Here is a 24,433-nt window from a genome sequence, read left to right as displayed (position 1 = left end):
CACCATTTTTGGAAAGTTATGTGAACTTTTCAAGTTGGGCTGTACAGATCAAAAGGACTGTATGGACGAATCAACGTCGGGGTCACCAATTGTAAGGGAAACTGTGCGAACAGGCTCGCGTTGGCTGGTCACCATTTGTAAGGGTCGACCGTGCGAACTCATAAAAGGAGAAATGGTGACGAATAGAAAAACAGAGGACTCCTTTTATTTAAACGAGTCACACGGCCGAACTCACAATATATATATCAATGGATGATAGACAATGATATGTTATGCGACGATAACATAGATGACCAGTAATGAAAGACCACAACCGTATTAGATGAATAACAGATATATTTATTGTAGCGTTAAAGATGTATGTCTGTGTGAGAGTGTGAATGCGACATATAAGAACATAATCAAAGACAGGCCGTCATACAAAGAAAAGTGTGTATGTGAGTGATACATGTGTGTATGTGAAATATTACAGCAGAGAAAGAGTCAATGACACGTGAGCAATTATACCAGATCTTGGGTACACAATAAGAAAAGTTCTGTATGTGAAAGTGAGGGAGGCTGAGTTTGGCAGAGCTGATCACTAGTTGTGATGTCGAGGCATCGATGCCTAGCCGTGATTCTTGTTATACAGATGTTCGTCGCTGGCTGTGGTTCTCTTGTCTGTTTGTTTACTGTGGTGAAGCTAAGTCACCTAACAGAATCGAAGAGAGAGATGGGCCGCGGTAGTTTGGTGTACATATAATGTCGTGTAGACGCTGGTGGCGATTGAGGCTGCTTGGTAGTAATCGTAGAATCGTATTGGTCATGACGATGATGCTGGATAGTAGTAGTAGACTCTTGTTGCTGATGTGGCGACGGCGGAGGTCATCGTGGCTGAACGAAGCTGCTGAAGTGGTCGCTGACTGCTGCTGCTGTCGTGTGGTACACGGAACGGTTCTCAAAGAGAAACTGGACCGAGACAAATTATTGGGTATGAGTTGATCTATATATAGCGTTAAGAGTGCTCCAAATGCCTTCAGAATTTTACTCCATCACGTGACCTTATCAGGGGCCGTGATTGGTCAGTTTGCGTTCTGGCGGGAACGGTTCGAAGAAGTTGCCGATTCGAATAATGATCAGTCACGTGATGGACAAGGAATGGGTTCTCTACTACGCTCGCATTTATTTATATTTAAATGAGAAGATTGTATGTAATGGCGATAGTAGTTTGTATCTAATGGCGGGAGGTAGTTTCACTACACACACACACATATATATATATATATATATATATATATATATATATATATATATATATATGTAGTACATATATATATATATATATATATATATATGTAGCACATATATATATGTTTGTGTGGTATGGTGTGTGTGTGTGTGTATTTCTATGTATGTGTGTATCTCTATGTATGTGTGTATACACACTAAGACATCGTGTGAAAGTGCAAAAACATCTTTCTACACATATATACCCACCCTGTGAGATTGTCGTTGCTAATGTCCTGTCGATAACTTCAGTAGGGTCACATATACTGTTAGAATCGGGTTTGTTGATAAAATGCAAAGAAAAGGAAAACCAGAAAAAGTAAAGCTGGGAAAACAAACCTAAGAAATCGTTTATAACATTGAAATCGTTTATAACATACTATTAAATGTATCGTATAGATTTGATGATATTTAAATCTATCGATTTAGTAACAGCTTCTTTTTTTTGTATCCATATTTAGGGAAATATGTGCTCAATATCTGCTTCGCATTATTTGTTTTCGTAGTGTTTTGTTTTTTTCTATATTCTTTATATTTGTTATATACCATACTGGCAGTGGAGGCGCAATGGCCCAGTGGTTAGGGCAGCGGACTCACGGTCATAGATTCGTATATCTATTTTAAGCAAGTATGGATGTCTTTTTTATGTATTATTTTTTGCATATGTTTATACACACACACACGCACACATATCTCTCTCTCTCTCTATCTATCTATCTATCTATCTATATATATATATATATAACAAATAATAAATGAGTATATGCATATATACGTACGGGTATGTGCATACCTACGTCTACCTGTATATATAGGTGCATATCTGGGTACAGGACATTGCAAACAAAACGTAGACAAGAAAATTATATATATATATATATATATATATATATATATATATATATATATATATATATATATATATATATATATTAGTTTATTAATATTATCTCAGTTTAAAAAAAAACCTTTGATAATGTAAATATGTTAATGGTTACCAGAGGTAGCAAAATTACACTAGAAACCAAGATATTACAGCCGTTTTACAGATAGAGATACCAAGTTAAAGTGATACATTTTGAGAAGATATGAATAAAAATATTAAATGGAGCAAAGCGCATATAAATAAAAGTTCCTTTAATTCCTACACATATTTCGAAATATATGAGAGCACTTGCACAAAGAAGTAAGAGCTGCTGGGATTCCTCATATATTCTTCTTCAGGGAATTCATAAAGAAACATATAAAAGCAAGACAAATACGAAATGATGAGGTAAATTACGAGCTAAGATGTTACATGGTCAGTGAACGTTAGAACGTTTGTTTACATAGAGATATAAAGGGATCAATGATATTATTCCATGGGCATTAGGAACAAGAACGCTTGTTTATATAGAGATACAAAGGAAGGGGGTTGTAAACGTGATGCCAAAGGTTTAAATTAAGTGAATGAGTGAAATAGAGGGAGAAAGACAAATATGTTGTAGTACTGGAAAATTTGAAAGATATATATCTACGACGGGCTTCTTTCAATGTCCGTCTGCCAAATCCGTACACAAGGATTTGGTCGGCCGAGGCTGTAGTAGAAGACACTTACCCAAAGTGCAACGCCGTGGGACTCAACCCAGAACCATGTTGTTGGGAAGTAAGATACTTACGACACATCCACTCCTGCGCCTATATATTAAGTCGTCAAGTATGAAATTTGTAGTAAGGTATATGATAAACTTTGACAACTGCTTATTTTGCGTCATTAATATATTTTGACAATCTTTTCTTTTTGTTAAAAAGCTGACACATCTATTTCTTTATTCTAATTCATTTTGCACTCTATAGAGTATTTATAAATCATTTTTTGTTATTTATATTTAGAGACAGATAAGTCGGAAATTCAATCAGTTTTGAAATATGAGTTCTTTCTTCGAAATGGAGTATCACAGACAGCTCGGAATATTAATGGAGAATTTCATTCAAATGTTATTATACGACAGGCAGTATCAAAATGGTCTGCAAAATTTCGTTCTGGTAACTTTGACCTCACAAATGAGCATCGCGGTCGATCAGAAACAAAGATTGATAATGATGAAAACCATTGTCGAGTCAGTTCCATCTCAAAGAGCCCGTGAATTAGTGTTGTTGTTTGGTGTTAGCAAGCAAACAATATTGACTCACCTAGTTCAAATCGGTAAAGTGAAAGAGTTGGATAAGTGGGTTCCACATGAACTCAATGAAAATCAGAAGCAGCAACGTTTGGAAGCCTGCATTATGCTACTTTCTCGTCACAAAACGTAATCATTTTTGAATTGAATTGTAACATGTGATGAGAAATGGATGCAACACAACAACCGTAAAAGTTCAGCAGAATGGTTGGACAAAAACAAGCCACCAAAACAGTCCAAAATGCAAATTTCATCAAAAGAAGCTGATGGTGTGTGTTTGGTGGTCTGGCGCAGGTGTGATCTATTATGATTTCATTAAACCTGGCTCATCAATCACGGCGAAGTATACTGCGGCCAACTGGACCAAATGTTGCAGAAACTTACAAAAAAAAAAACCCCAGCTTATATTAATCAATAGATCCACTCCTATTTTATTGCAAGACAACGTCAAACCACACATCGCAAAAATGACACTGGTGAAACTACAGGAGCTGGAGTTAGAAGTTCTCCATCATCTATCATACTCACCTGATCATGCTTCTACTGACTACCACTTCTTCCAGAATGTGGATAACTATTTGATAGGAAACAATTTCAATTCCGACGATGCTGTAAAACAGGCCTTCCAAGATTTTATTGACTCTAGATTGCCGGGCTCTTACAGTTCCGGCTACACCTGAAATGGCAAAAATGTATTGACAATATGGGTGCATACTTTGATGAATATAAAACAAAAGCAAACATTTTGCTTTTTATAAATTTTATACTTGACGACCTAATATTATTGTTTTTAATATATATATATTATATGTAGTATTTTTAAAAAAATTCTCTCTGTTTATTTCCTCGTGTTCCTTTCTGTTGAAGAGCGTGGGCTCGAAACGTTAAAGACTTTCTCACTTTCCCGAGCGCCAAATTAATACACCTGCTTGTTTTTTTTATACAACTGTCTTCGTCTATTTTTCTTTGTAAATTTCAAATATATACATTATATAAGGATCTGCATATGAAGTTCGTTTAATTTGTTATTATTTATTTGTTCATGTATTTATACCTACTTATTATTATTTTTTCTATCCTTTCTCTTTTTGTTTGTATTCAATTTTATTTTATTTTATTTTCAATATTAATTTTTTTTTTTTTTTAGTAGGAACACGGGGGCTCACTCAACAACATAGAAGTTAAAATCTTGTCCGCACATAGAACAGATGCAACGTTTAGACAAATTACAGAAGCTACACACATAATAGAAGATAAACCTAGCCTGAATAGGAAAGTGGAATGGAACATTAGCATACAACCCCAACAAACCACAACATACGACAGAATAAAATCCTCATAAACTGATAACAATATGAATGAAATATAATGAAATATAATACAATACACAGATAAACAAATGGAATACAATAACTATATACGTTAACAAAATTAAATTAAATATAAACAGAAAAAAAGAAAGAATAGAAAAAACATAATAATAAGTAGGTACAAACACATGAACAAATAAATAATAACAAATTAAACGAACGTGTATAAACAGGAGATGCAGATAATACAGGAATTCTCCATACACACACACGCACTTACTAAACATAGACACACATTGGGGATACGCATGCGCAAATAAAGTCACATACAATAGGAATACAAAATACAAAATGGATGCTCGTTAGTAAGGAAAGACACACAAATAAGAAAGAAGAAAGGAAAGGGCTACTGATGAGGTCACAGAAGTGTGACGAAAGAACTCTGGCCGAAATAGGATTAATGCAAAAGAAAGCAAATTAACACCAAATATATAGTGCGTGTGTTTTTATTGGCTAAACTGGCAGCATGACCATCATCAATACAACAATATATATAAGGATTTCGTAATGAGATAAAGAACCAAGGCTGTGTATAATATAGAACATTTATAAATAGAAGGTCTTACAGCTGTTTCCAGGATATTTACTATATCCCTTCATCGGAGATGGTGTGAGGGGATGGTTAAGCAATAGTTAGTTTACCTCTGGGTCTAACTGACACCACATTCGCTCATAGCCTATATATATATATATATATATATATATATATATATATATATATATATATATATATATATATATATGCATATGTTCATATATCACTGTATGTATCTAAAAATGTATATTTATTCGTACACTAACATTTATATACGTCTGTTTTCGCACACTTATTCAATAAATACATAAACGCAATCTTATGTACATATAATAAATCACATAAGTATAAATACAAAGAAAAAATAATTCAATAAAAAATTTGAGTCATATATTATAAAGCTGTTTTTATTTTTCGTGAACCATTATTTCACATCTCGTAACACCCAGTTATTCTTTACTTACTTATTGAATATGTGATACAAAACTCTCAGAGTAACGACTTGTGAAGTTTCAGCTTGTAATACAATACTCTCTCTCTTTCTCACTGTTTGTTAATATATATATATATATATATATATATATATATATATATATATATATATAAAACTAATTTAGAGACGAACCACGGCTCTGCGACTCAGTCAACTCAGAACCCGTCCAAATCCATGCTGTGAGGCATATACCATACTAATATTTATCTAAGATTTTAATCTAAAATTTTGAATTTAAATAATATATCATATAAATATATCATATAAAGAAACATTCATCATAAAAATATTAATTTAAAAATCAAAATTATAAACTGGACAGTAAAAATTAATACAAAAATATAAAGTATGAAAGTATATATGTATAAAAGTCAAAGCTAGTACATAGACTACGAGCGTTTCATGGCTGAAATAGGACTATATAAAATCATAAGCAAATTCTATCCAAGTTTATTAGAACGGGGAAATGATTTTACTCCCAAAATCAGTCACTCTTCATGTTAAATCCCTAAGAAAATACCTAAAATCATTCAAGGAATAAACATAAACATGAGAAATAAAAATATATATAAATCTCCGAGATGTAGAATATTAATAACCAAAGTGGTTGATCTGCTACAGGCCTCATTTATGGATTCACTCTTGTAGATGTTTGAAAGTTTGCAAAAGTTGCTGCTTTTGCAGTTAAATCTTGCTAAGGAGACCCTTTCCTTTTCCATTAAATCTTTTTGGAGCTTTTGGATGAGGGCAGTGAGTTTTTTCATTATGTTCGGTTGTTGGTAATTGATAATGTTTTCATAATAGGTATTGTCACGAAGGAGAGTTAGAGTAGTGCTTATGGATGGCACTGAGTCCATGATGACTGTAGCACTCTGTATCAACTTCTTTGAGAACAATAATTTGAGCATCGTTGAGATTATTAATGATTTCTCATTCTTCTCGGCTTATATTTGCTTTAAATTTCGGATGTGATTGAACATTATGGAAGAAATTGGCTTCAAATTACGAAGTATTCAGTGATCATTGATTTCTTGAGAAATACTTCTTCTGTAACTCGTACTTTTCTACAAAAGTTTTGGTCATCGTTCTGTATTTCACTTTTCTTTGAAATCTGTGGTGTTGGGTTGAATTTTAGTCCTTTGGGCGGAATTTTAATTTGTTGGATTGACAGAGCAATGGATTCTCACATTTTGCCTATATCATCGAGTGTCTTCGTTTCCGGCCACCATGTCTAAAAAATGCTCCCTCGGTTTTTGGTGCATCGAGCTATTGTTCCGAATTTTCCCATGTAGCTTTAACCTATCTACCAAATCCACTCACAAGGCTATGGTCGGTCCGAGGCTATAGTAGAAGACAACCTATCCAAACTTACATATCGCCCACCGGATGCACCAAACCACACAAGCAAGTTTGAAGATTGCTTCATAAGAATAAAAGAACCCCTCATCAAACTGGAACATCACGTTAGTGTGTTTCTTATGGGTGATTTCAACTTCCCCAGTGTCAAATGACCCGAAGGTCTCATGCCCTCAGGAATGACTCATTGCAAACCATCACAGGCGGAATCCCTGCTCAACCTCACCAATGCCCTATTCATCGAGAAAATTGCGCTCCAACAAACCAGGGCAAATAAAATACGGGAAATCAGCTACATAAACAATATGGACATCGTTCATAATGTGAAAGTGACGCCGATATTAGTTTCGGATCACAGCATAATAGAGCTATCTGTGTCTGGACCCAAAGTAGCCAGAGACACACAGCCTAAAGGAAGCGCCCAAAATCTCTCCAATCTGAACTTCCACAAAGCAGACTGGAAATCGATCCAAAAATCGATCTTCAGACAAGACTGGCCGGAATGTCTGTCCACACCAGACATTGCCATGAAACTAGAATGTTTTATGTCTATTATGCAAACCATATGCCAGAAATATGTCCCAGAGCACAAGGCCAACACAAAAAGGAATAAGATTCCCAAGTAGAGGAAGATCTTTATAAGAGAGAGACGGACGAATGTTTCAAATCACTTCAACCAACATCCCAAAAGTAGTGAAAGGTTCCGACTATAAATAACACTGATGGCGATTGAAAAAACCAGCAACAATCCTATGTGAAGAAGAGAGCAGACAAAGAGGCTTAAGTTTTTAAAAAAACATCAAATCAGACCTAAAGGCCTTCTTTCATTATTCAAAAGAAAGAGCCTCTGCAAAATGGGAGCCTCTTCCAGAAGGATGGCTCTCTCATTGATAACCTAACCAGGATCAATGAGGTACAGGATGATCAGTTTAAAAGTGTCTTTACCACCCCCGTTGGAATAAATCATATTGTCTCTGGCCTCCAAGTCATGGCTAAGAAAGAATATGTTCAGAGACACGACAGAGTTCGAACCTATATAAGCTGAAAGCTATGCCAGCACTATGGAATATGAATATGAAAAAAGATGGTATCGTCAAACATCAGAAAAAGTCACAGACAATGACAAAGCAACTATACTTTGGAATATGCCAATGTACACAGAGAAATCAACTTTAATAGGTCCGATATAGTTGTCAGTGATCATCACGGAAAAAAATGCTTTCTAATCGATATTCAATACCAACAGATGATAAGTTTTCTCTAAAAGAAACGGAAAAACTTTCAAAATACAAATATTTGGAAATAGAGATAACTCAAATTTAGAGCCTAAAAACATCAACAATTCCTATTATAGTAGGTATGATTAAAAAAAAAAACATTCAGAGAAATACATAACAAAATCACCAGGACTAACAAGTATATACAGCATACAGAAAATAGCACTAGTAGGCATCGCACATATCTAGTGCAGTGACAGCCCGTATTAAAGACAAGACAACTGAATAATAATGATGATGATAAAAATAATAATAACAACAACAACAACAGCAACAACAACAACAACAACAACAACAATAATAATAATAATAATAATAATAATAATAATAATAATGATAATAATAATAATCATTGTTATTATTATTATTATTATTATTATTATTATTATATTTAAAAAAAGGATTGACGTAACTCTTCACGAAGGTAAATAGTCAAGACGAAGAGTGCGATTTTAGATGTTTTATTTTTTGAACAATATTTCGACAGAACGTCTGTCTTTCTCAAGTTCAAACCAAAAGGTGATTGAAAATTCAAAATTTCAGAAACCAAACGCAAACTATGAACGTGAGTAACCAGCGTCCATACGTTGATAGAATGACATCATCAGCTTTTGTCAGTTTTTTAATAAGCAGAAAGAAAGAAAGAAAAAGGAAGACGACAGAAAAAGAAAAGAAAAAGAGAGAAAGAAGAATATTCAATCAAACAGTTTTGTATAAATTTGATGATATTCTCCTGTCATCTTATTCATTCCTCCAGGGCGTGATGTCAATAACCCGCAAACATATTTCTCCTCATACATTCTGAAAAGTGAAAGTGGGGTACATTCAGGATATTTTTTGAGAATGTGCACTTTCAAATCTTCTTCAAAATTGCAGCCGCTTGAAACGAAATGTTCAGCAAGTTCTGTTGAACTGCTATTCTTGTGCCTGACGTCGAATCTGTGCCCATTAAACCTTTTGTTTAATTGTTCCGTTGTACAACCAACATAAATCAAGTTATGTTTCGTGCATTCTGCACCGTACACTAAATGGGAATCTTTGCAGGTTCCCCCTTCTGTATAAATCATAACATTTCTATTATGATTTTTGATGGTATTCACTTCACTCATGTTGTTGCACAATGAACAGGGCTTACCTCTCTTGCGGCTGTTCTTTAAGGTACAGCGTGTAGATACTCCAAGGTTCGTTTTCTTGGAGTCAGATATAGAGGTCAATAAATCTTTTATGTTCTTATTCCGTCGAAAGGCTACAATGGGCGGCTGAGGAAATGTTTGTTTGAAACTGGGATATTTTTTCGCCACATGTTGGTAACTTTCATGCAACACTTTTGAAATGCCAGCGAAACGTCGGTGCCAGTTAATCACTAAAGGAATTCTGTAATCTGTTGTATTTTGTTTGCTAAGATTAGGCGTGTAGGTTTGACTACCTTTGCTAATCTTAGCTATTTCACTTGCTATTTCCTTTAAACGTGATTCACTGTAACCTCGTTTGACATAATGACATACAAAAGCATTTGCATGTTTCCAGTAATCCCCTATGTCAGTGCAAATCCGTTTTATCCTCAAAAATTGGGATTTCGGATTTGACCGAATAAGATGATGTGGATGATCGGAGCGGCGGTGGAGATATATGTGAGATGACGTTGGCTTGCAAAATAACTCTATCAACGTATGGACGCTGGTTACTCACGTTCATAGTTTACGTTTGTTTTCTGAAATTTTGAATTTTCAATCACCTTTTGGTTTGAACTTGAGAAAGACAGACGTTCTGTCGAAATATTGTTCAAAAAATAAAACATCTAAAATCACACTCTTCATCTTGACTATTATTATTATTATTATTATTATTGTTCAATAGTTTTATTTTTATAACGTGCTTTCACTTCACTACCGAGCGCAGCTCTGTGCGCCTTGGGTATGTGCTGTGGTTTGCTATGGTGCTCTTATGTTTACTGTATTGAAAGTGTTTTGCGTAGAATGTGTGCAGTACCCAGTAGTGCAATTTTCTGTATGTTATATATATTTGTAAGTCCTGGTGTTTTTGTTATGTATTTGTTATTTTTCTTCCATATTTTATATGTATGTGTTGTTGCGTTTTCGTTTTTTGGGTAGAGCACTGCTGTGAAATAGGCGTGTAGGATCGAAATGTGTTCCTCACGTGTCCATTTATGCCGTTTTGGTTTTGTTTGCGGGACATGAGGAACAACGTCCGGCCCTTTATTTTGACGGTCATCGTTTTCGTAGGGTACCGGTTCGTTTATTTCTGTGGTTAGATTGTTTTGCACGTTCATATTTTCGTACTTTTTTCGTAACAAGCTTACAGTGCGTACTTTTCGGTTGTTATTCTTGGGTGAAATAATACCGGTATTATTTAATCTGTTTGTAATTTTTTTGTACATGGTGTTTTGGGGTTCGAAGATGGTATGATTTTGATGTAACACGTGTGTTTACGATCGCTGTGCGGGTAGTGGAGGTATCAAGTTAAAATACATCATTATATTTGGAAAAATAGAGATAAATTTCAATGAGTATTACTTACTCGGATATAGTCCAACCCTTTGTCAGCTATTTTTTGTACATGGTGTTTGGGTTTGGAGATGGTCTGAATTTTGATGTAACACGTGTGTTTACGATCGCTGTTCGGGTAGTGGAGGTATCAAGTTAAAATACATCATTATATTTGGAAAAATAGAAATAAATTTCAATAAGTATTACTTACTCGGGTATAGTCCAACCCTTTGTCAGCTATTTTTTGGCTCCATGCGATGTCTTTATTTCCGATGTTTTTTGGATAAGTTTCGGAGCAGTGATTTATCGTACTCACATGTTAAACTTCCCCGGTGTCTTCCAACTTCCCCGGTGTCTTCAACTTCCCCGGTGTCTTCCTTATTATTATTATTATTATTATTATTATTATTATTATTATTATTATTATTATTATTATTATTATTATTATTATTATTTATAGTATTGATGTTACTCCTCCAGAAAGTAAAGAAGCAATAAAGAAGGGTGCGACCGTTATCAAATTTCAACAGCTCGTGTGTCTTCCACAGGTTCAAAAATAAACTTGTCAATCTACTTCATTTTGGTAATATTTATAGGATTTATTTATAGGATTTATTTGAACTCAACGTCTGGTTCTTCCTTCTTGTCTTATATTCAGGTCATTTTCCGCTGCATGGTGATCTCATATCAGGATAAACAGCGCAGGACTTCGCAGGTGGGGCCCAGTTAGAATTTTCTTCAGGTCGAGTAGTCCATCCCGCTCAAAAGGCCCCTGAATAAGGTTTGTTTAAGGATGTTGAGCAAAACACGCATGCTTCCAAAGGTGAATTATTCAAACCCCAGAGAATTCCTCTCAACACATGGCTATGATGCTCCTCCACTACTTCTGCTCATGATCAGAGATGCACATATCGTCAGCTACCAAGGGATATGCTCAACGGTTTAAGGTCAAACAACTGAAAGCAAATCTGTGGTATTGAGCAGAATATTTGCTGTAGCCCATCTTTTATACCAAGACAAACAATGTACATGATAACACTTCTTCCAATCAATTAAGATCAGAAGCCATGAGAGCCACTGTCTGGTAGTGCACCAGGGCATTTATTATTATTATTATTATTATTATTGTTCACTAGTTTTAATTTTATAACGTGCTTTCACTTCACTACCGAGCGCAGCTCTGTGCGCCTTGGGTATGTGCTGTGGTTTGCTGTGGTGTTCTTATGATTACTGTATTGAAAGTGTTTTGCGTAGGATGTGTGCAGTGCCCAGTAGTGCAATTTTCTGTATGTTATATATATTTGTAAGTCCTGGTGTTTTTGTTATGTATTTGTCTGATTTTTTTTTTATTATACCTAAGGCACCTACTATGATAGGAATTGTTTCTCTTTTTAAATTCCACATTCGAGTTACCTCTATTTCCAGATCTTTGTATTTTGAAAGTTTTTCCATTTGTTTTAGAGAAACGTTGTCATCTGCCGGTATTGATACATCAATTAGAAAGCATTTTTTTTCATGATCTTTGACAACTATATCTGATCTATTTGCCTTAATTTCTCTATCTGTGTGTATTGGCATATCCCAGAGTATTGTTGCTTTCTCGTTTTCTGTGACCTTTTCTGGCGTGTGTTTATACCATCTTTTTTCTGTTGTTATTCCATAGTGTTGGCATAGCTTCCAGTGTATATAGGTCCCAGCTCTGTCGTGTCTGTGAATATATTCCTTCTTAGCCAGGACTGGGCAGCCAGAGATAATATGATTTATTGTTTCTTGTCCATCTCCACATATTCTACAGTTACTTGTTATGTTTCTTTTCATTATATGTTTTTGGTAATTTCTGGTGGGGAGACTTTGGTCTTGTGCAGCAATTAAAAATCCTTCAGTCTCTGCTTTGAGTCCTGAGCTTCTCAGCCATTGCTGGGATGTTTCTCTGTCTATTTCTTTTGCATTTAGTTTAGCCCAGTATTATTATTATTATTATTATTATTATTATTATTATTATTATTATTATTATTATTATTATTATTATTATTATTATTATTATTATTATTATTATCATCATCATCATCATCATCATCATCATCATCATCATCATCATCATCATCATCATCATCATCATCATCATCATCATCATCATCATCATCACTACTGGCCAGTGTTATATTTTTCATATTTAGTCCAACTATTATCGTAACCAAATTAGGCAGAGTAGAACAGAAGACTAATTTTACTATGGGAGAATAACCTGTTGTATTTATGTGATGGGGGAAAATTCTCTATACAGAAATTTTCTATATAGATTAGGGGTTATTGCGTAAATGAAAGGGGAATTATACCAGATGACGTCATCCTTCCGTGTGTTTTTACTGTTGAGAAAATTGCCCTTAACAGCCCTCTGACATGTTGCAGGTACGAGAGATAAAGATGGAGCAGAGGAAGTTGAAGGGGTTCAACAGACTCATAGACAAAGATGGAACCAGTTTGAGGTTGACACCGCCAGAAAATTTAACAGCAAGCGTGATGAGGCGGACAGTGGTGTATAGAACGCTGTCCACGACATCGAAAAAATAGAAATAGCCACGATAGAGGCTATAGCGGAATGCTTAAAGGAGTTAACAAGACTCACAACATTTTACACGAGAGGAAGGAAATACGGCACAGTGGAGGCACGGTTCGCTAATGAACACAAAGTGATAAACCACTCTACTGTGGCGCTAAGGACGCCAGAGTGGGTACCTCAGCCAACTTACTGTGGCAAACGAGTGGCCAGGGTAAGGATTGGCAGAGTACCCCTGGAGATTGAGGAGGTGTGGCTGGTGGCAGCCATCCTGTATAATATGGAGGAGGACGTGAAGGTGTTGAAAGTGACGAAGACGAAAGAAGTAAACTGCTGGGGCTACAGCCTCGAAGTGGCCATCCAAGTTAGTTTACAAGACTTGCATAAGATAGCGGAGGAGGTAATACTACCAGAGGATGTGAAATTGAGAAGAGTGGTGGAGGAGGGAAGACCTCCAACCTGTTACCAGTGTGGCGTAACGGGACACATGAGAGCAAGGTGTCCCCAGAACGACGATAAAGGTGAAAAGGAACGACAGCATCAGGTTGACGAGCAGGAGCAAAATGCCGAAGCGACAGACCCAGTATGTGAGAAGTGTCCAGAGAATGTGGAGGAGGAGTATATGGTGTTGGATAGGAAGAAGAAAAGGAAAGAAGACGTGGATTCACCGCCAAAGAGTCCACTAATGAAAAAGAAAGGAGAGTAAACAAGAAGCACAACATGAGATACCAACAACATCAAAGGAAGCTAACGCGGAAAAACAAGTAGGAGTACAGAAACAAACAAATAAAAAAGAGCCAAAACATAAATGGCATATGGTAACATATGCGAAAAGTACAGAGATAGACAAGAAAATCACAAAAATGAAAACAGTAATAACGACGGAATACTATCCAGAAAGCACCAAAGCAATTGTTATTAACGACGAGAGATGTGAAAAACTACGAGAGCTGTTCGGAAAGAAGATAGACCCAACGGGTGTGCACGTCGAGTTCGACGACTTGCCGCCAGTAGTAGAGTACGACGACCTGTTGCCGTACATAAAATAGTAAAAATAAAAATAAGTAAGTAAATATTAAACAATTTTAAATGACTGTAAAACAGATGCTAAAAGGTAGAAAAAGACGAAACAAGAACTGATTTAGAAACATTAAACAAAAACATTTAAATGATACTGCCTGCGAGTGGGTAACAGGCAAGCCATTCATCCTCATTGTTATTATCCCTCCTTCATTCGTTCGTTCTGTGTTTCTTGTCCCCACTGTGGTGTTTTGTCTGTCCTTGTGCTTTCCCCACTGTGTTACAGCCTACGTGTCGAAAAAAGGAAAAACAGTCAGCGAGATACGCTGTACGGTCCAGTGACACAGACGACGAAATACGTTGTCATATTCGGTGCATATCATTGGCGACGAGGATTCGGAGCTCACACAGTAGAAAAATGTTAAAAATCCCGACGTGGGATTTGAACTTCACACAGTGAAAAGTTGTATACGCACAGTGAAAATAATATATATATATATATACAGATTTTGAAGGAAAAATGTCAGATAAAACTGAAACTCTAACACAGAATTGAACTTCACCCAGTGAAAAGTAAAATACACATAGCGAAAAAAATATATTAAAAAGACGTTGAAGAAAAAACAGGATTGTGACGAAAAAATTGTCAGATAAAGCTGGAACTTTAACACACAATTAAACTTCACAGTGAAAAGTAATACACACAGTAATAAATATATCAAAAAAAGATTCTGAAGGAACATGTCTGGCAAAATTGGAACTCTAACACAGAAGTGAACTTCGCACAGTGAATATATGAAAAAGATTATGATGAAAAGATGTCTGATAAATTGGGACACAAAATTGAACTACACACAGTGAAAAATATTATGAGTCCGTGCGAAGGATTTAAGTCAGGTCGCTATGTGTTAAGTAGCGCTACTGGTAAACAAAGTAGTCTGGTACTACCTGCGGCAATTTGAAGAATTTTACTTTGCAGAAAACAATATATATAATTCTGTGTGGAGCAAAAAGATCTAATTAAGAAGAGAAAAATAATTCTGTGTAGAAAAACAATCTCAAAGGGGAAGGTGTTGTGGCGGACGCCCTCACGTGAGAAGTGGGCTGGTCTGCTACTAATAAATAGTGAACAGTCTCAGTAAGTAGTGTCAGTCAGCGAGTTACGCTATTCGGGTGAGTCACACAGACTACGAAATACGTAGTCATAATGCGGGACATATGAGTTTTCAAATATAATATCTTGTGTATATCCTTCCTTGGATACAGCAGAATTGTAAAAATGTGAATAAGAATTGAATATATCTACATTAGCAGATAGTTGCGTAATTATTGGTACAACAAACAACGTATGATCCCTGTAAACACCACCACGCAAAGCAGCAAACTACCTGTCAAGATAGTGCAGGAGGTAGGCTCCAACTAAATCAGTAACCTGGGCCGAGTCGCCTGAACTCATGGCGATATCACAATTATCAGGAGTATCGTTTCTGGTCCATATTTTATCTTCAAATTCGATTATAATTTTCCTAGATAAAAGGATTATATCTATCTAACCTCTAGCCAAAGACGAGAAAGTCTTAGCAAAAATCAGGCCTTTATTAAGGAGTATAGGGAAAATACTAAAACAATAAGCGTTAATGCTGAATTTAATATTAGATCTGTCTATATTTTTATGATCAAAATGTTTATATACCTTTATTCATATTATTCTCTCTTGGTATCGAATTGTTTATAATCTATAAGACAAAAATCTTTTTACACTTAACCCACCCAGTACTTTTTAATCCAGTGGATGGATGTTTTACATTGTTCACCGCTTTCTACGATAGGTACTCAATGGATTTCCAATTCGAATTCCTGGTTTACAAAGAATCTGTTTACCATGTGGTTCGGTGATGCGTGAATTGTTAGACGCTACTTAAAAGCGAAGGGTCTTTCAATGAAGGTTTGCTTTGCTATGGATAATGCTCCATCATACCTTCCCAACCTTATTGATCAAATTTTAAATACTTTGTTTTTATCAAAGTCTGTTTCCTGTCACCTAGTAAATGGACTTTGCTTTTGACCATGGAGCAGCAAGTAAATCTAGGCTATAAAAACATGACCATAGCATTTTCTCAGCGTTTGTTTCAATGCAAATTCGTCTTCTGGTATGTCAATAAAAGAATTTTAGAAAGAAATCTGTTCCCCATCGCTGATACTGTGTGCAAAGTCGTAGAGAGTACATTTTTTCAAGTGCGTCATCTGTTTTTGTAGAGCATTGCAAACTTATGCTGTTTTCAATGGTCATTGGAATGGTTGAAACAAAGACTGACCTTGAGGAATTTGTACATATTAGAAATTCCAAGGGTTTCTACGTGAACAAAGAGTGAACAAATTATTTAGTTGAGAAACAGGAAAGAGAATTGCCCATCGACGACTTGAAAGTGTTGCGCCAGGAAGACATCAGATCTTTGTAATATGGGATAAAACAATAAGGAAGAGGATCAAATTGAAGAATAAATCATATAAGAAGAACGTAGAAGGCATTTTGTTTCTAATTTCAGCTCATATACATCATAAGATTACACTCTCTCAAAGGATGGTATGTCAGATCTGAAACTTTGTTACCTATAAAGTGTTGTGGTATTTTTGAACTGTCCAGGATCATAAACTATGACATTCCACTTTGGGTAATTTACTTAGAAGACATGACACCAAATCATTCTACTTCTGCTAGCATGATTTGCCAATACACGATCCAAGGAATTCTCCTTTTGAACAAAGTATTTCACCGAAATAACTGAAAAGAGGCATCTACTTTTCTTCTTCTTCGTCTTCTGCCAACGTGCTACAAGTCTTTATTTTTGATAAACAGCCTGCCAAACAAAAGCAAGGTATTTATAATTCTTCAATTATTAATTTTTATTTTTCTGTAGATTTTAAATTTGCATATTTGGAGGCACGAAAGCCATATTGAATTATTATTCCCATATCATACAAAATGAGACTTCATATGAGTTTAATTAACTATAAATACTTTTATGATAATTTTTTTTAATTTTAAAGACTTTTAGAAGTGATATTTGCCAAGTAATAACCGTTACCTTTTATATTTTCGTAAGAGAGATTTAAAAAATAATCGGTAGATTTTTATTTATTAACTTTCTTTTCTTTCTGTCCATTTGCTCATGACATTTATTAACTTGTTGCGCAAATATTATATCGCTTTAATTATGTGCAATAACATTATCTATAATATGGTTACTGAAATGTGTAATTGGTTTTAACTAAGATTTTCCCTCCGTTACTTAGCCCGTCTGTAACGCTTTCACGAGATTAGTTGAAGAGAAAGGCGAAGAGCGAAAGAAAAAGAGGGTAAGGTGAAGAGGGTGAGTGCTAAGTTAACAAAATTGTTCAGGAAGGATATAAAGTGTATATATAAAGTGCATTAAGTAATCATCGCATTCCAGTTTCCTTCATATATATATATATATTTATACACACACCCGCACACATATAGATGTCTATATCTATCTATCTGTTAATAATATGGATAAGATATATATATGCACACACACACACACGCACACACCAACACACACATATACATATGCATATATATACATATGCATATGTATATATATATATATATATATATATATATATATATATATATATATATATATATATATATCTAATATATAAAATAGAGATGTGTGTGTATTCGCTTTTCACGCGAAAACGGCTTCACCGATTGCTTCCATATGAAGACAAATGATTTCAAAACGCAAACAACGAGAGAAACAAATGGAAAACAGGACAAGTAACACAAGAAGCATCCCTTCATCAGCTGTCGGCTGTCTATCTACTCCTAATCGTGCAAAACTAATTAAAGGAAAAATTAATACAAAATATATTATTTTTCGGAGATGTACTTGCATAGAAAGTGACCTGATCTGAGATCTTGTGCTGGAACGAATTATTTATATTATTTTTCCTTATATAGAAAATACATTATTATGTCAAGGGCTATTATTATAAGTAACGCTACAGGTGTTGAGGGATTCAAAATAAAACTACTTCATACAATATATATATATATATATATATATATATATATATATATATATATATATATATATATATATATATATATATATATATATATATATCTAATGTATAAAATAGAGATGTGTGTGTATTCGCTTTTCACGTGAAAACGGCTTCACCGATTGCTTCCATACTTGTGATGCGCGAATAATTTGACATCAGACACATGTTAGGCTCTTCATTTGATTTTTCTTTTATTAAAAATATAAAATGTTGCTTTTTATATTAGATTCACATCTTTGAAAGCTAGCTCTCTCTCTCCACCTCTCTCTATTTCTCACTCTCTCTCTGTTGTTTTCACTTTAAGTTCAATCGCTATTGTTTTCACTGTACGGTTTCAATTGCTTTTTACAAACAACGACAAATTACTGACAGAAAGAAGTTCACAATTACTGATGAAAGTAATTTCATACATAATTTACTGACAGAAGTAACTTCATAAATTTCACTTTCTTTTAACATTTCACTTAATGTCTGTTTCATGGTGGCATAGGTTGGAAATTTATTAATGTAGAAAGTCGGTACCTCAGCTACTAGCAGTTGAGACCTGCGTAATCGTGACGGTTCTTTTAAATTTCATTATTGTCTTTAACCCAAGCAACGCAGGGTATTTCTGCTATATATATATATAGAGTTTGAATTACGGAAAAATTTGGATAAGTACTGTTTTCACTTTGCTAAAGATTTTCTACTATTTGAAAATAATATGTATTCTTGTTTTTATACTATTCATTTGGTTCTTTATAGATTATTTTAATAGATAACTTATTTAACACTATATTATTTAGGAGTTATAGTTTCATTTCAACATAATATTAGAACTTCGATTGGAATAGTGTTGATATATTTTCGATTATTTTTGATTAATATTATTTGATTAATTATTAATCTTTATAGTTTATAATATCGTTAAAGTTTTTTTTAAATCAAAACTTTGTATATATATATAAAGTTTAACCTTTTATTCTTAATAATTTTTTCTTTCCTAATTTTTTCATTCATAATTTTTTCCATTCATAATTTTTTCATTCATATTTTTTATTATTACGTTTGTAGAAATAAATAATCTTGTATTTTTCTATTATTCAATTGATCTTTAATCATAATTAAATAAACGTCTTTAGCTTTAAATAGTATAGCTTTAACTATTACACCGGTTAAATATGTACTAATTTTATCTTCATTATTATTTTAAACTTAAACTTCGTTCAACTTGTATTTAAAACAATGATAATTTAAAACAATGATAATTTAGGTAAGATGTTTTTTGTATATAATATACATGTTATTATTATGGATGAAGGGATGATTATTGAATGGTTATTATTTTGATATTATGATATTTTTTAAATAATTTTTCTATCTTTATATAATAAGTATATAATATTAATTCATTTGGTACTTATTGTTGGTTGAGATATATATCTAATTATTGTTCTACTTACGATCTGACGAGTAGCTATATTTTTGAATAGAACTTATTTTAGATAATTTCAATTGATTTTAATCGATTTAAATTTCTTTTCTATTTGAAAATTGGTTATGAAACACGTGTAATCTTTTTATTATATTTATCTTATGATATTTACTTTACTTTATATTATACTCATTTATTGTGCTTTTAATTATTAATTTTTCTATATGTGATAGTGGATTTTCATCGATGAGTTCTTGAAAATTGGTTATTTTCCCTAAAACTATATATATTTTATATATACTTTATCTATAAGGCTCAATTTAATTTTTTATAAATTGATTTTAATTGAGTTTTTTACCTGTAATTTTGGATTTTGTCCCTAATAATATTATTATATATATATATATATATATATATATATACACATACATATGCGTGTGTATGTGTGAGTTTGTGTGAGAGTGTGTGTGCGTGTGCGTGTTTGTGTGTGAGTGTATGTGCGTGTATATGTACGTATACTGGCACTCCCGGTGGTTACGAGGATGTGGGTTCCAGTTGAAATTAATGTGTAAATGGCTAAGCACTCAGCAGACATATGTACCCTTAATATAGTTTCCATGGAGATTCCGCGTGACACAGAATGTGACAAGGTCTGTCCTTTGAAGTACAAGTACTATTCATTTTCGTCAACTGAGCGGATAATAACCAAAGAGTTCGATACCGTACGGTCTGGTAGTTTCCCCTGCCTGCTACATATATTGGGTGCATATTGCTTCCAATAACCAACTGCAGGAGGCGTCTTCTTGGTGTTAAAATGGTCATGACATCGGTTCCTACGGAACAGCCGTGTTGAATTTGGCGACAAACATTAGTTCTCAGTATACTTACTGCTTTCATCGCGCAGATAGATTTTCTAACTAGCTAATTTGACTGTTATATATATATATATATATATATATATATATATATATATATATATATATATATATATATATATATATATATATATAATAAAACATAAAGGTAGCAAAAGAATTGATGAAGGCAAATCAAAAGTGAAGCACGCTATATGCTTTGGCTCGGGAGTGTAAACGGAAAATTACCAGTGGTAATGGTCAAGTTGATAAGATATTTCTTTGACATCCCGTAGTCTGCAAATCAAAGAGTATTCAAGGAGTAATTGGTATGTTTATCGGAGTAATAACGGTGATTAAGATAAAACGAATGAATAGTTTGGTATACATGGTTGGCCAAAGTCTCCCGATAGTAAATCAAAATTCCATAAATACTATCTGTAATTCTGTATTAATTCAAATGGAAAAATGTATCGCTAAGGCAGGACTTCAGTTTGAACTATTTGCATGATGTTTCATATTTAGACGCTTTTATTAAATTCATTCAGTTGGTAAACATAAAGAAATCTTGGATTGAATTGGTTTTGATTTACTGTCAGGTGACTTTTGGCCAACCCTGTATAATAACTTGCGAGATCATGTAACATTATACAGTAACTCGTTTTCATAACTCAGATAATACTCTATAAGAAGTTCTTTAGATTAAGTGATATCTCACCGATGAGATTATTGTAGTGTATGTGTAGCATTATCCAGATTATCCTTTCTTTTTATCTTTATTACAATACGCACACACAAACAGACATACACGTATATACACATACCTTAATAAAACTGATATTTACGAATCCAATTTTAAATAAATATCTATATCTTTTGTTTTGGGAAGAATATTTCAAAATACAATGATTAATATTCTGGTGCACTAATATATTTAAGGTCTGCATGATCGAGAGGTCTTTCTGTATAGAATATCTATCTCATTTGTTGTTCGATTGCTTTTAGTATAATAAGGGGCACAAACTGTAGAACCCCAAGTCATTTTGAATTTTGGGGAATTAGCTTGGATGATATGAACATTACAGTATTTATTAGGATGCTTCCATCCTGCATTATTACCGTCCGTTGTTGTTTGATGAACAGCAGTTAGAGTTTTTGTAGCATCAATAACTATCATATTTTGAGAATTTGCAAAAGAGATCAACCAATTATCATATTTACTACGTCCAACAACGAAATCAAAGATTTGATTCCAAGGAAAGTGTCGATTTGTAATAAAGTAATCCACTGCTATGCCTGTCATTAAATCTCCGCTTTTAGCTATCTTACGAATATTATGAGAATTCACAACGTATGTATGATTTGTAAAATTAACGTTTATCCTCTGACCAACTATTAATATAGGTTTATTTTGTGGTATCTTTTCCTTAATAGTTTTTAGCGTACTGATAAGACTCTGATCGAAAAGAATGTCAGCATTTGCATAGCCATAAAAGTCGGGATCAGTAAAAGAGGCACGAACTTCAAGAATCATCGATTTTAAAACTGGTATTTGACCGCAGGCTACTTTTGGAACGTTCTTTATCTTCCAATTATTTTTTAAATACATATCCAGCTGGCTTCTATTTACATTATCCTTGGGTACTGCTGATCTATATAATACAGGTTGCAATAATAATGGCCAACTCCTCCATATTTGGGCTGTATTTTCATAAATTGCAAGTTTTTCTGGTGATAAGTTCCACGTGGTGGCAAGGACTAATAAAAACTTGTTTTTTTCTGACTTATTAACTAGGCTTTTCTTTCTGTTTATTTGGTACTTTTTTGAGTGTGAGTCTGCTTTCAAACGTAGCAACACCAACAAGACGATTAGGGAAAAGCCTATCAATGCACGTTTCTTTTCAAGGAACCTTAACATCTGAAATAGAAAATAATAAAATTTGATATTAAATTAATTGATTAATTGGACCTTTTCTGTTTGGTTTAATTTTTTTAAATTTTAGAATTATGTAAAAAAATTCACATTTGATGTATTAATGTAATTTTTCACGCTGAATCTCAGAGCATAATTCTTTTATTCCAGAAAATTATCTTTAAAAAGTTACAGAAGTTTAAAATTTCATAATTTTTACTCATTTACAAAGCAGGGGGATTACATCAAAACTGTGGATGACATCAGGTAGTCTAAACGGCGAAAGTGTTTTAATCAGCGTTGTACTAAATATATACCCAAAGTCCTAATAAATACTTCCGTATATATAAATATATTAATGACTTGTAGAGATAACCTTTATATATATATATATGTATATATATATATATATATATATATATATATATATATATATATATATATATATATATATATATATATATATATATATATATATATATATATTATATGTATATAAGCAATAAGAAAATGGAGGGGATCAAGAGGTGGTATTACTCTTTTACTTGTTTGAGTCATTTGACTGCGGCCATGCTGGAGCACCACCTTTAGTCGAACATATTGACCCCAGGACTTATTCTTTGTAAGTCTAGTACTTATTATATCGTTCTCCTTTGCCGAACCGCTAAGTTACGGTGACGTAAACACACCAGCATCGGTTGTCAAGCGATGTTGGGGGGACAAACACAGACACACACACATATATATACATATATACATAGATACGACTGGCTTCTTTCAGTTTCCGTCTACCAAATCCACTCACAAGGCTTTGGTCGGCCTGAGGCTATAGTAGAAGTCACTTGCTCAAGATGCCACACAGTGGGACTGAACCCGGAACCATGTGGTTGGTAAACAAGCTACTTACCACACAGCCACTCCTGCGCCTTCCCATCAACTTTTAGACATTATATAATGTCTATTTATTTATTTTTTAAAAAACACTTATTACAATATAACAATATACATACATGTATAACATATCATGCTTTGCATATATAATATATAAAAATACCCGTAATTATTAAAATATATAACGTTGAGCATAGAAAGTAGGATTGTCTCTTACAGCTGTTTCAGCCAAGGGCCATAGTACCCCCACTCTCCTTCCATCCCTTCAGTGAACTGAAGTATTTTGTAGATAAGATTAAGATACTTGGGTGTGTCTCTGGGCTTCGTCAGAGAGTTTAGAAAGTTCATAAGGTTAAGTTATAAATATAAATACATACATATATACACACTTTTGCATATACATACATATACACAAATATACATAAACACACACACACACACACACACACACACACACACACACACACACACACACACACACACACACACACACACACACACACATATATATATATATATATATATATATATATATATATATATATATATATATATAAATATATATATATTGATCTGTATAGTCTATGTATATGCATAGAGAGGAATCAATTATTATTGTTATGAGGTGTATAATATTATTCTCATTAGATAAAGTATAAACAGAGGAAGGGGAAATTTATCAAAACAAATAATATCGCTAAAATTATGTTTAAAATCTATTTTTATC

The 24,433-nt window shown here is 33.7% G+C and overlaps 1 protein-coding gene across 4 annotated transcripts in view; it reads right to left on the bottom strand.

Annotated features, from left to right (window-relative positions):
- The window catches only part of LOC106874239 (uncharacterized), a 46,111-nt gene that overhangs the window by 4,507 nt on the left and 17,171 nt on the right, over nucleotides 1–24,433 (bottom strand). For 2 of the 4 annotated variants that reach the window (XM_052968155.2, XM_089353764.1), the window contains exon 2: nucleotides 18,802–22,821. In XM_052968155.2, the coding sequence (XP_052824115.2) occupies nucleotides 21,838–22,821 (984 nt within the window). In that variant the 3' untranslated portion in view covers nucleotides 18,802–21,837. Of the gene's footprint in view, nucleotides 4,102–18,801; nucleotides 22,822–24,433 lie in introns of those variants that run through there. The other 2 variants (XR_016242236.1, XR_016242234.1) reach the window with 2 other exon arrangements.

The sequence above is a fragment of the Octopus bimaculoides genome, chromosome 1 (genome assembly GCF_046866305.1).
Source record: "Octopus bimaculoides isolate indiv1 chromosome 1, ASM4686630v1, whole genome shotgun sequence".
Taxonomy (NCBI): domain Eukaryota; kingdom Metazoa; phylum Mollusca; class Cephalopoda; order Octopoda; family Octopodidae; genus Octopus; species Octopus bimaculoides.
The sequence above is the reverse complement of the archived record's forward strand: the minus strand, read 5'-3'. Positions and strand labels throughout refer to the sequence as shown.